This window comes from Halichoerus grypus, chromosome 8 (assembly GCF_964656455.1).
Source record: "Halichoerus grypus chromosome 8, mHalGry1.hap1.1, whole genome shotgun sequence".
Taxonomy (NCBI): Eukaryota; Metazoa; Chordata; class Mammalia; order Carnivora; family Phocidae; genus Halichoerus; species Halichoerus grypus.
Genome location: NC_135719.1, coordinates 4,789,359 through 4,801,705, shown reverse-complemented (window position 1 = coordinate 4,801,705; position 12,347 = coordinate 4,789,359). Strand labels below are relative to the sequence as shown.

The following is a 12,347-nucleotide window of genomic DNA, read 5'->3' as shown; positions in this document are numbered from 1 at the left end:
TGTTGCACTTCGGAGGGTTTTGTTTATGTCGTCTTGGAACCATTCCCCTCCCTCTCCATTCCCACCAGCTTCTCTCTGGCCAGTGAGGGGTGGGGTGGGTTTCTTCCCCCTTCTCTCCCAGGTATAGCCTCGGGCTTGGGGGACCCTGGTGACCGCACTGTGCCAGACGGTGGCAGACAGGCTCTCAGGATGTACGTGTGGAGGATGGAGGGGGAGAGAGGGCCCCCGAGATGGCTCTGTTCCTGCCCTCCGTCCCTCCTCTTCCAGCACTACTTCCAGGTCTGACACGCCTCCCACACCCTACCACTCCTATCCAGGTGCATCCACTGTGGGGTCGTCCACCTGACCTTGGCCTTGCTGAAAAGCCACATCCAGGAGCGACACTGCCAGGTTTTCCACAAATGTGCATTCTGCCCCATGGCCTTCAAGACTGCCAGCAGCACCGCGGACCACAGCGCCACTCAGCACCCCACCCAGCCTCACAGACCCTCCCAGTGAGTGAGCCCCAGGGCCGGGAGGCCTGTGGGCCGGAGCGGAGTGGCTTGGGTGTACTGGGGAAGGTGTTGGGACAGACCAGGGAGCCGTGGCAGGCTGCAGGCGGCCTGGGGTTCACTGAAGGCATCCCGAGGCCGGGGAGTAGCCACGTTGGCTTAGAGTAGTGCTTTCCCAAACCCGACCCTGGTTCAGAGAGAGCGGAGATGGGGTGGAGGTTCTGCGCACAGAGCCTGGCCACCTCACGCCCTGGGCCTTGTCTCTCCAGGCTCATTTATAAGTGCTCCTGTGAAATGGTCTTCAACAAGAAGAGGCACATTCAGCAGCATTTTTACCAGAATGCCAGCAAGACGCAGGTGGGCGTCTTCAAGTGCCCCGAGTGCCCACTCTTGTTTCTGCAGAAGCCGGAGTTGATGCAACATGTCAAGGTGGGGTGCCCTGGGGACGGAGGCTGGGGAGGAGGGCACGCGCCTCAGGCCGGGGGTCTGACTCTGTGCATCTTTCCCCTTGCCCAGTCAGTAATCGCTCTCCCCATCCCCAGAGCACCCACGGTGTTCCCCGAAATGTGGACGAGCTGTCAAGCCTCCAGTCTTCATCGGACACGTCCTCAAGCCGCCCTGGCTCTCGAGTTCCCACCGAGCCCCCAGCCACGAGCGTGGCTGCTCGGGGCAGCTCCCTGTCCTCTAGCCGCTGGGGCAGGCCTGAGGCCCATCGCAGGGCTGAGGCCAGGCCCCGGCTGAGGAACACTGGCTGGACCTGTCAGGAGTGCCAGGAGTGGGTTCCTGATCGGGAGAACTATGTGTCCCACATGAAGAAGAGCCACGGTCGGGTAAGTGTCCTCACGTGGTCACCAGGCGGTGCCAGACTCTGGACTTCTGTCCTGTGGGTCAGAGCCCCCTTATGTGGCTGGCCCCTTAGGGTTCCCAGGGCCTCGGGCAGGGTGGGTACCACAGATCCTGAGGTCTTTCCACCTACATGGCCCGAGTAGAAAGCTGCACCGGGAACGGCCTTGTAGTTCTGATGCTTTGCGTCCTGTCGTCTCCCGTAGACGTTGAAGCGGTACCCCTGTCGGCAGTGTGAACAGTCCTTCCACACCCCCAACAGCCTGCGCAAACACATCCGCAACAACCACGACACAGTGAAGAAAGTCTATACTTGTGGGTGAGTGCCTGGAGGTGGGAGCCAGGAGGCCTGAAATTCAAAAAGACTGTCGCCGGCACCGCTGGGGCTTTTCTCTGCTGTGAGATCAGGGGTCGGAAGCAAGAGAGAAGCAAGCTTCTCATGGAAAGATGCTCAGTCAGGAGGCAGGGCCGGTCGGGAACCAGCTTCTAGCCCCTGGTGGCCCCTGAGCCTCTCCCTTCCTACCTCCCCCACCCTGGGCCGCACTGCCGCTCAGCGCTACCAGCCCTGAGGTTTGGGAGGAGTGATGGTGATGGTGATGGGACCATGTGCCCTGTGTGGCCAAGAGGCTTCGACGTCGTGTCTGTTCTTCAGACACACCCTGGCCTCTTCCTTGCTGACCGCCGGCCCAGCCCTTGGGCCTCTGGGCAGTGATATCAGGGAGCGGAGAGTGAGATCATGGCTCAGGGCCAGGACAAATATTCTGACTTGCTGTTGTCTGCCACCTTGGCTGGCTTGCCAGCTCCATGTCTCTGGGGAGTGCCCAGCACTACCCGGCCAGCCTGATGACCCCCCAGCCAGCGCTCCGCCTGCTCCAGACTCTCTCCCCGGGAGCCAGAAGCAGCGTGCACCTCGGCTCCCTGCCGGGCGCGTGCGGCCCCGCTGGGCTCCCTGGGGCCTGCCGTCTCAGACCCTGTCTCCGGGCTGTGCCCCTGCAGGTACTGCACAGAGGACAGCCCGAGCTTTCCTCGGCCCTCCCTCCTGGAGAGCCACATCAGCCTTATGCATGGTATCAGGAGCCCTGATCTGAGCCAGACGTCCAAAGTCAGACCTCCGGGCGGACATTCCCCTCAGGTGAGTGTGGCCCTGCCCCTGGAGCGGCCCGCTCCGGGAGCCCCTTGAGCAAGCAGCAGTGACAGCTTCCCTCACTGTGGCTCATTCTCCAGTCCTGTGTGACCCCCCTGGGGACCACACACAGGTAAAGGACAGGGACAGAGCCCTGGGAGACAGCCCGCTAGCCTTTTTTTCCGAGGCTTCCCTGTCATTGTGATCCCTTCCTTAGCCACGTGACCTGTTGTGTGGACCCTGGAGTGGATTCACACATGCCATCCTGAGGCTGCCCCTCTAGTCCCGGGGCGGGGGGTGCAAGGGGGGCTGAGGATGGCAGTGCTCACCTGAGTGTGTACACGTGCGTGTGTGTGTCTCTCTCTCACACATGCACACTCGCTACGGGAGGAGCCAAGCCTAGACTCCTGGGATCCTGACCCTCGTTCTACGACAGCATCCCTGTTCCATGCCCTCGTCCCATTTCTGGTGAACTTCTGGAACAGCGTGGTTTCCCCTCCTCACGGCAGGCTCTTCCCACCCCATGGTAGGGAGGGCTGCTCCTCAGAGGGTCAGTCGTGTCTGGGAAATTCTGAGGGCTGCCTGGAGTTCCAGGGCATTCCTTCTTGGCTACTGGGAAAAGGGCGTTGGTCGGCAGAAGCCCTTTCACACACAGCAGGTGGGGTGTCTGCTGACGTTTTGGCGACATCTGTCTGTGATTGAGATGCACACCCCACCCCCTCCAGATGCACATGCCCTTTGATCCAGCAGTTCCGTCCCTAGGATTTATCTGTCCTACATCTTTGGCCTGGGGCCTGAAGAGGTCCGTGCACCGCACTGCAGGGCTGTGTGCCGTAAGCAGTGAGGGAGCGCAACTCCGTGTCGGCCAGAGGGGACCATTCACCCCTCTGACGCGTCAGTGCTGCTGTTAGGAGAACGAACCCTCACAGAGACAGCGGCCAACACATGTCCTCAATTAGAAAAAGCAGGGTGAAGGGGAGTGTGCGTGTAATGCTCTCATTTTGTCAAAGACACAGTTGTCTCTCTGTGCGTGCACAGACGGGCTCTGGGAGGGACCTCAGGGAGAGCGGGCCTGGGGAGTGGGCTAAGAGGGACTTCATCTTCTCTCTGCCCTTCCCATAGCTTTGGGATGTGGCGCCGCATGCATCCGTTACTGAGACAGAACGCGAGCACGCGGGAAAACCTGAAAGACACCAGACGTAAAGCCGCGGTCAGGGCGGGGCCGAGCGGGGCCGGCGGCGGTTCTGCGCGTCCCGGTTGGGGCTCCGGCCTGGGCCGCGGCCCGGCTCACGCTGTCTCCCCTGCAGGTGAGCCATCTGAAGAGGCCAGGCAGCGGAGCCGGGGACGCTCCGGGCAGCAGCAGTGGCGCGGCGGTCTCCTCTACCAAAAGGCACAAGTCCCTGTTCCAGTGTGCGAAATGCAGCTTTGCCACAGACTCGGGGCTCGAGTTTCAGAGCCACATACCTCAGCACCAGGCGGACAGCTCCACGGCTCAGTGTCTCCTCTGCGGCCTCTGCTACACCTCTGCGGGCTCCCTCAGCCGCCACCTCTTCATCGTCCACAAGGTGAGAGACCAGGAGGAGGAGGCGGAGCCAGACGAGGGCTCCGGGGAGGAGGTGTCCATGGAGACCAGGGAGAACGGACTGGAAGAATGTGCCGGAGAGCCTTTGTTGGGCGACCCAGAGGCGAGATCACTAGGCCCGGCTTCTGAGGAGGACGGTGCCCAGGATGCTCAGAGTCACCCACAGGCCTCTCAGGACCAGGACAGCCGCGCACCGTCCCCTCAGCTGTGACCGGAGGCTCTGCAGTGCGTGCGGTCGGGGTGGTGCCCCGGCGTCCCCCCCCCCGCCGCGGGGACAGTGGGAGAGAGAAGGCCCCGCGCCGGTGTGAGTGCGGCCGGCCGTGCCCTGGAGCAGTGTCTGCCCTGAGCTGCGGGTGCCGGGTGTCCCCCAGCCCCGGGAAATGTGTGGTCGCCCAGGACCCTCACAGCTCTGAATCTGCTTCTGTTATTTATGGCTTTGTGCTGCTTCTTGGTACCCCAACTCTTGTCCGTGTCCTTCCAACCCCAGGCTGCTTACGTGGCCCGGCCCCAACGCCGTCAACTTGGCTTGAAGCCCCTCAGCGCTGTGCTCTTCTGGGAGGTTCCCGGGTGCTGCCCTCAGCCGGGGGTCTCCTCGGAGCTCTCCTTCCTGCCCGCAGAGCCGGAGAAGGGCTGAGGTACCCGGGCTGGCTCGGTGAGGGCCCTTGATCACCTTGCCTTCCTTCCTGTCTTCTCTGACTCTTTCTCCCCCGAAATAGTCCTGGAGAACGAGGTGTCACGTTGGCTCCTCCTGTCCGTGGGTGGGAGAGAGTTCTGCAGCGCCGCCGCTCGGGAGGAGAGCGGGCAGCGCGCCGGGGCAGGCAGGCCGCGAGAGGTGGAGCCCGGCCCGAGGCGCTGTGTGTCCTTGTGCTGCCCGGGGCCGGGGGCCGGGGGCGCCCAGACCTTGGAATGTTTGTTCTCTCGCTCCTGTGCCGTTAGAGAGGCTGCTGCCTCAGGCAGGTCAGCCCCTCCTCCTCTGGCTACACTCATGTTGCTCAGACTATATTTCAAATAAAAAATCTTCTGACCATGCAGGTGGGCTCTTGTATTCCTCTTCAGGTGAGCCTGGCCCTACCCTGCTCCACTTCAGTCTCTCCCAGACTTCCCTCACTGTCCCGTCTCTGAGGGAGAGCAACGGTGCCTACTGTCCGAGGAAGGTCCGCTCTAGATTCTGGAGCTGTGCTTAGGAAACCAGGAGCTCGGTCCTCGGTCCTCTAGAGACCTCCTAAGGGCGTGAGGGGAGGGTCCTAATACTGGTCAAGGGGCCCCTGCAAGGCCTCCCCCGGGCTAGCAGCTTTGGCTTAGGGCCTATTGAAATGTTCTGGGCACCCCCATCTTTCCTACAAATGGATTTTCCTCCTAAGAGAACCTTTACCGGTGGTGGTGGTGGGAGGGGTAAAGGGGAGGAATTCTAGGATTATCTCGCTGAGGTCCCGGTGTTGCCGCTCCCACCGGGAGCTCTCCGGTGCGGCAGAATCTGGGTTGGGGAGGCTGGGCTGTCTCTCCACCGGTGGCAGAGTTCGGGCCTGACCAAGCCCAAGGGGCAGGCCGTGTGGAGGTGTCCTCTGACCTCCGACCCAGGCTGCTACTGCAGCCCTGCACGGCGGGGTGTGCCACTGGGCCCGGCAGGATCTAGTGCAGCAAAGGCAAGTGCGTGCTGGCTGAGTTCTTAGAGGTGCTCTTTCAAGGAAGGCATTGAATAGCGATTGTAAATTGTTAAGTCAGTTAAATACACCTGACCTTTCCACAACAGAAAAAAAAGTGCATTTTCTCTTTTCGTCCAATGCCAGATTTTGAGTGGAAATGCTCGTGGCCCTGAGAACGCTTAGTGCTCGCCTCAGTGTCAGACTCTGCCGTTTAAGGATTGCTACACTGGGCAAGGCCGCCGTGGCCCTCTGTCCCAAGCAGGCGGTGAGGCCGCCTGCCAGGCCTGTGCTCCCCCCATCTTGGCTGTCGTCCCTTTCCTAATTCCACTGCAGGTGCCCACCCCGCACCGCATGGTCCGTTCACAGGAACAGTGCCGAGGAGGCCCTGAGAAGGGTTTGGGATGGATTGTCGGATCTCTTCCTGCTCCCGAGCAGCAGTAGGGGGAGGAGGGACGGGGACGGTGAACTTGGGCACCGCCGCGCCGACCCGGGTCCGCCGCTCTTTCCTGGGAATGGTGCGGAGTGGAGAGAATGTCCAGCTACTCACCAGGAGACCTGGGGCACAGCCTGGATTCTGCCCTTAACCGGCTCTTAACAAACCCCCTCACTTCACCGCCGCCCCCCGCCCCCCTTCCAGGTAGTCCTAGGAACTCCCATGCAGCTGGCTCCCCGGGCTTCGTGAGACGGCGAGCGTGGAGGCACCCTAGGCATGTGAGGGATTCTTGCCTTTAGGGCGCGCGGGGAGGGGCGGGGGGTGGAGTGCACACCCCCCTCCCCCTCCCAGCCGTCGGCCGTGGACGTGGACGTGGGTGTGGACGCGGATGCCGCGGGCCCGGCCACGCTGCGGCCGCGGTGATGCCAACAAACAGCACGTCGGCCCTGCTTGCGCGGCCTGCACCTTGCTAGAGACTTTGCCGTGATGTTCGTAATCACGAGGATCTCCCGGTTACCCCCCCTCCGTCTCACGGAGAAGAACAGAGAACCTGCGGGGCGGCTGGTACGTGCCGGTGCCGAGTCAGGCCCGTCTGGTTCTAAAGTCCATGGTGGCACCCCCGTGCTGTCTTGGTGGCCCGGCCGCTTTGGCTGGCTCCCAGCCTGTCAGCACTTTGCAGCCACCCAGACACCGGCTTTCCTACCTCCCCGGTGGTTGGGGTGCCCCCCGGAGTGCCAGGTTCTCCTTGGAGTCCTGTGCCTCGTCAGCCCGAGGAGAACCCTGCGCGAAACATCCGTGCGCAACGGTCTGAAGCAGGGGAGGTGTTCCCGTGACCTTTCATTTACCTTGGGGTTGACCTTGCCTTTGAGACCATCATTTTGCGGGGGCATCCCAGAAAACATGGTTCCCTCAGGGTCCAATATCTTCTGCTCTTTTCGTAAGATGTTTATAATGGGTGTGCTATCCTATCATTTGTTATCATCAGCACATGCTTGCTGTAACAAGTGCTTATGTGCACGTTAGCTGGAGTGAACGCTCTACTGATCAAGTTAAACAGATAAGCTCCCCACCCTTGTAGAAACTACAACTTAATACACTCTCAGGCTTGACAAATGACTAGTATTTATTTTCCAACTGCTTTATCTCTGTACAACGATGTGCCGAATTACTATAATTGGTGTAGAAAGAACTGTTCCCCTAACTTATGTAAACAGTCTGGTTTTGAAAACTTAACAGTTGTGGCTTAGCAAGTTCGACAGACTTTGCCTTCCCCGAGACAGAGGAACCCCCTGCCTGCTCTGTTCGCCACTGTATCCTCAGCTCTGGGCGCACTTTCTTTTACTTGTTTTAAAAATTTTTTGTTACTGTTTTTCTTTTTCTTGAAAAATTAATACATATACATGGTAAGATCCAAACAATACAAAAGAATATACAGTGCAAAGTAAGCTTCCTATTGGAGGTCAGCCTTCAGTTCCCCAGCCTGCCTCCAGAATTAATCACTGTTATCTAGATCTTGTGTACCCTTTCTGAGCAATTCTATGCATTTACAAGTTTATAAATATGTATATTTATATATCTATTTTTAATACAAATGGTAGCATTCTATGCACAGTGTTCTGAAGCTTGCTTTTTTCACTTACGTAATGGAGATTGTTCTAAATTCATCCAGTGGGTCAGTCTAATTCTTTAAAAGCTCCTAGCACAGTTCCTTGCATACAGTAGCAGTCCAAAGAGTGTTCGAATGAGTGAGTGAATGCATGCACGTATGCACATGTGAATGAAAGAATCTAATTCAACTGGTAGCTACAAAGTTCTCTCAGGGTCTGCTCTGAGCAAAGCAGGATGTTCTAGATTCTAGAATGTGTTGTGTCATCACCCCTCCACCCCACCCTCATCTTTTCCAAGGGATCCAGGCTGTTCTTGACCTTGTCCACCAACAGATGCCACAGCAGTCTTAGGAAACTAGGTGCTGGGAGCCTTGAGCCCCTCTGGAGGAAAGAGCAAACTGAAAGAGCCAGGTCCCAAGAATAGGATTTTTTTTTTTTTTTTTTGAGGTCCCTATTTAAAATGCCTTTCTCTCATTGGAAAATGACATCTCATTATTAGAGAAAATAAAAAACGTGCGTATTTATAATTCCATCCTACTTTTGCAGTTGTTTTCATTTTTGTATATCAGTTTTCAGTCCTTTCCAACTGCTTTTCCAACTGGACTCTTGTTCAGTTCACAGATAAATATGATTATGATAATAACAGAAGTGGAACATTTCTGCATGACAGGTGTGATTCTCACCTTCATTCTCTTATGTAGGCACAAAACAATCCTATGAGGTGGATACTGCTATTCTTTTGGAGGTTCAGAGTGGTTGAGTAATTTCCCTAGGCCACAGAGCTCATAAGGGGCAAAGCTGGGATTCATTCAGGTGTGACTAGCACTACTTTGCCTCTGATTTTGTACAGCACTTTTTTTTTTAAAGATTTTATTTATTCATGAGAGACAGACAGAGGTAGAGGCTGAAGAAGAAGCTGGGAGCCTGATGCAGGACCCTGGGATCATGACCTGAGCTGAAGGCAGACGCTCAACCGACTGAACCACCCAGGCACCCAGTACCCTACTTTTTTCTACTTAACATTATATCTGGACATTTTCCATGTCTCTACAAAGCCCCTAAATCCTCATTTTCAATTATTGTAATCATTTTCAAATCAACATAATTTACTTACCCCTTTCCTGTTTAACATTTAAATTTCCCACTTCATGAGTGCAGGGAAGAGTCCTGCGTATACAGCTTTTTGCCTCTGCAGAATTATTTCCTCAGGGGGTTATCCCTATTTTTCTTGACTAAACTCCCTGGCAATGCGATAACATGAAGAAAACCAGTGACTAGAACTCGGAAGCCCTGGGTTCCAATGTGAGCTCTGTAAGTTGTTTGATCTTTCTTGGCCTCTGTACTCCCATCTGTCAAATAGGGGGGAGGGTGTTGGCTTAAAACTCTGGGGATCCTGAGCCTGGCTAGATTTTATCTTCTTGTTCCTTATGTTTATGCCAAAAGAGAGGAGACCTCCCTAAAGGCAAGAACTCTTAATCGGATTTCTTCTCCTGTTTAATTGTTTTATTTATTGACTTTTGGTCTAGCCATATACAGAAATAGAAATGATCCCTCTCTACCCCCTCCCCCCAAGGTAGTATCACTTTCATTTGCATTTGTTTACATTGTAATCTGCATCAGATTTATGCTTTTTCAGATGGGGTTCTGGCTCTTTGATAAGTACCTATTTCTTTTGGCTTTTGTCAGGCCTTTCCAAGTTTGAACTGTCTGTTTACTTGATAATTTAAAAGCATCTTAAGATGCATCTTTTCATTAGGGACCTGGGTCCAGATGAATTCTTGAGCTAGTTCATTGTATTATGCATTGGCCTTTTAAAATGCTTTTATTTTTTATAATATTTATTATTGCAAATTGAAGTTGAGTTTTTAGTGAAAAAAGTCAATATATATGTAACTGATTGTACTGAAAATGGGGCAAAAGGATATGATAAAGCCATTTAAGTCGGTTCTAAGTGGGAAAAGCCCCCATCCTCGTGAGTGCTCAAGTGACAGAGGACCAGCAGAATCATCTCACTTCATGGGTGGGTATGGTATTTGTATATACATAGTGATAGTCTAAAATCTACTAGATCTTGCTTCTACAACTTAGTCCCACAGCTTTTGCCTCTACTTTCTGTGAAGATGGGGATAGTTGATCATGCCTTTGATGTCTGAAGAGTGGTTAAACTCCTCTCTGGTAGGGTGTTCATTCATTAAACTGGGAAGATCTGTTTCTCGCCTCCCTTTTTCAGTGATAGCCCGGGGCACACTGTATACAATTCCTATTTTCCTCTGGGGTTTTCTGGTCCTTACACCGACTTGCTTGGAATTTCTCCCTAGGACCCACTGTGCATAGACAGGGCCGAATATTTTTTGTATCTGAGAAGGAGGGTAGGTTTTGCTTCCTAAGAAGCTCTTTGCCTGAGATGGAGGCTTCACATTTCTACCCTAGGCTGGTTCTGGAATGTGATTTCCAAACAGGGAAAGGGTATGACAGACAAGGTGGGAAGTGGGGAGGGGACAGACAGCAAGGAAAGGGTAGAAAGTTGTGGAGGGCAGGCAGGAGAGTTTGGACAGGTAGAGGGTTTAGAGCCTGGAGATGGCATTTGACTTTTTGGGTGGGTGAGGGTGGTGGTGGCGACGGGCTTACACACTAGGAGCAGTCCTTTAGGAGGAAGCGTGGTGGGTGCCAGCAAGCTCAGAAATGATCTGTCGGTGGCGCCCCTTGGGTGAGCACTCCTTGGCAGCCAGTTGTGGCCGCTGTTGCTGAGAGGTAGTAACAGTTGCCAAAAAAAAAAAAGAGAAGATGTAGCTGCAGAGGGCTGGCTGAGATACAGAAGGGTCCTTAGAGAAAGACTTGTAGGGGAGGAAAAATAACTGGTTCGCCCTGCAAGAAGACCAGGAGAGGCCTGGGCTGGGAGGCCTGGGCTGGGAAGGGCCTTTCCCAGGTCTCTCTGAGGGTGTGGAGCTTGTGTCCTGGGCCCGAGGGACAACTGCTGCCCCCTGACCACAGAGTCACCCTCTCATCTCATGATTGCTTTATTCTGGACAGGGCCTACATCTGTGGCAGAAATTCCTGACTCCTCCAATCCGATGTGGAATCAGAGTAGGTGCATTAGGGAAGGGCACCTGGCTGGAGCAGCTCTATGCTTGAGTCCCCAATTCCCCTTCCAATCAAACCAGAATCAGGAGTGGCTCCTTGTAGCCTGTAATCCTTTAATTGGTGTCCACTTACTCCAGCACAGATGTGGCCATAGCTCCAGTCCCTGGAGTGCCCGAGTGGCCAGCTCATCCCAGAGTGGCAGGACCCGGAGTCTCCACCCTCCAGGGTCAGGGGCTCAGCTGCCCGAGCTGGGAGCTGTGGGGGTCCTTGGAGGAAGGTCAGACGAACACTTCAGAGCACTGCAGATTGACTAGCAGGAAGGGCAGCTTGCAGCAGAAGGCAGTAGGTCCTCACGGCTGGGGGAGTGGGGGCAGGACCAGCAGAAATCTCGGGCTTTGTTGAGCTCAGGGCTGAGACCTTTAAAATGAGTAGAATCAAAAGAAGGAAAAACACAAGAAGCAGGAGGGGTGGACATGTGTTTGATTCACTTACCCTGCTACATGACTTGCCCTGAGATGGGCCACAGGCCCGGGGGGGCATGGAAGACTGGAGTGGGAGCTGATGTTGCTTCGTAAGGAAGGTCTCACTGACCTCTGACCTCAATTCCTATGCCATCGCTTGTGGAAAAGGCCACCTCAGTGTGAGTCTACATGGGTGCCAAGAAGAAAAATATGATCTTGAAAGATCTTGATTCTATTGACCAGAATGGTGTTGATGGTAGCTGTGCTGTGCCCAGAAGAGCTCACGAGTGCAAGGTGACGTTCTCGGCCCAGCAGCTTAAGGTGGGCCCTGGCAAAGTGGACATGTTCTCGGGAGCATCCAGCATGGTGTAGGGCTCTCCAGGCCGTTTCACCCACGGACGTACTGCAGGAACCTGATAATTCGTCAAGAAAAGAGGTGTTCCCTGATCAGTATTATCACACCTTTCCAGGGCTATTCTATCAAAAAGACTGCCACTCTAGACTTCCTCTGTGTGGCCTCAGAGGGCACAACAGAATTAGACTCATCAAAAGGAAAATCCTCCTGAACATGAAGTGGGCTGCCTGGAGGAGGAGTATTCCCAACGAGAGGTGGAGGGGGTACTACGCGATGACCAAGTCCGCTTCCTGCCAACCCGGAGTGGTTCCTGCGCCCCCCACCCCGTTTCCTCCCTTCCACATGTTCTTCCACTCGGACCTCTCCCTGCTCCAGGCCAGGGAGCCAGCTCTGACCCCCAGGAGCTCCACTGTTACACTCAGGGACTGGCCTCTGGCCCCTCTTGCTGGGCGGGCCTGGCTCTGACCTCCGCTTCAGCTCTGGTCATTGGGCTGCTTCTGTCTTGTTCAGGACGCCAAAGTTTGCCCTTTATAACCTAATTCTGGTAACTCATTACTGCTTGATATTGTGCCTGGTTTCCTCTGAACGCTTTTGAGCAACAGAGGTAGTGAGGGAAGGGAAAGAAGGGGTAAATATGTCAGGGAAAAGCAAACAATCATCCTCTGAGGTTGTGAGGAAGGAGGCTGGGTGGGGGAGGGCAGGGAGAGCTGACAGCAGATGTTCGAGAA

The 12,347-nt window shown here is 55.1% G+C and overlaps 1 protein-coding gene across 4 annotated transcripts in view; it reads left to right on the top strand.

Annotated features, from left to right (window-relative positions):
* ZNF592 (zinc finger protein 592) overlaps window positions 1–7,720 on the top strand; it is a 49,395-nt gene extending 41,675 nt beyond the window's left edge. For all 4 annotated transcript variants that reach the window (XM_036083073.2, XM_036083047.2, XM_036083054.2 and 1 more), the window contains 6 exons: window positions 318–494; window positions 761–920; window positions 1,034–1,321; window positions 1,541–1,653; window positions 2,331–2,466; window positions 3,765–7,720. In XM_036083073.2, coding sequence (XP_035938966.2) covers window positions 318–494; window positions 761–920; window positions 1,034–1,321; window positions 1,541–1,653; window positions 2,331–2,466; window positions 3,765–4,250 — 1,360 coding nt within the window. In that variant the 3' untranslated portion in view covers window positions 4,251–7,720. The remainder of the gene's footprint in view (window positions 1–317; window positions 495–760; window positions 921–1,033; window positions 1,322–1,540; window positions 1,654–2,330; window positions 2,467–3,764) is intronic.
* Window positions 7,721–12,347: the final 4,627 nt, after the last annotated feature.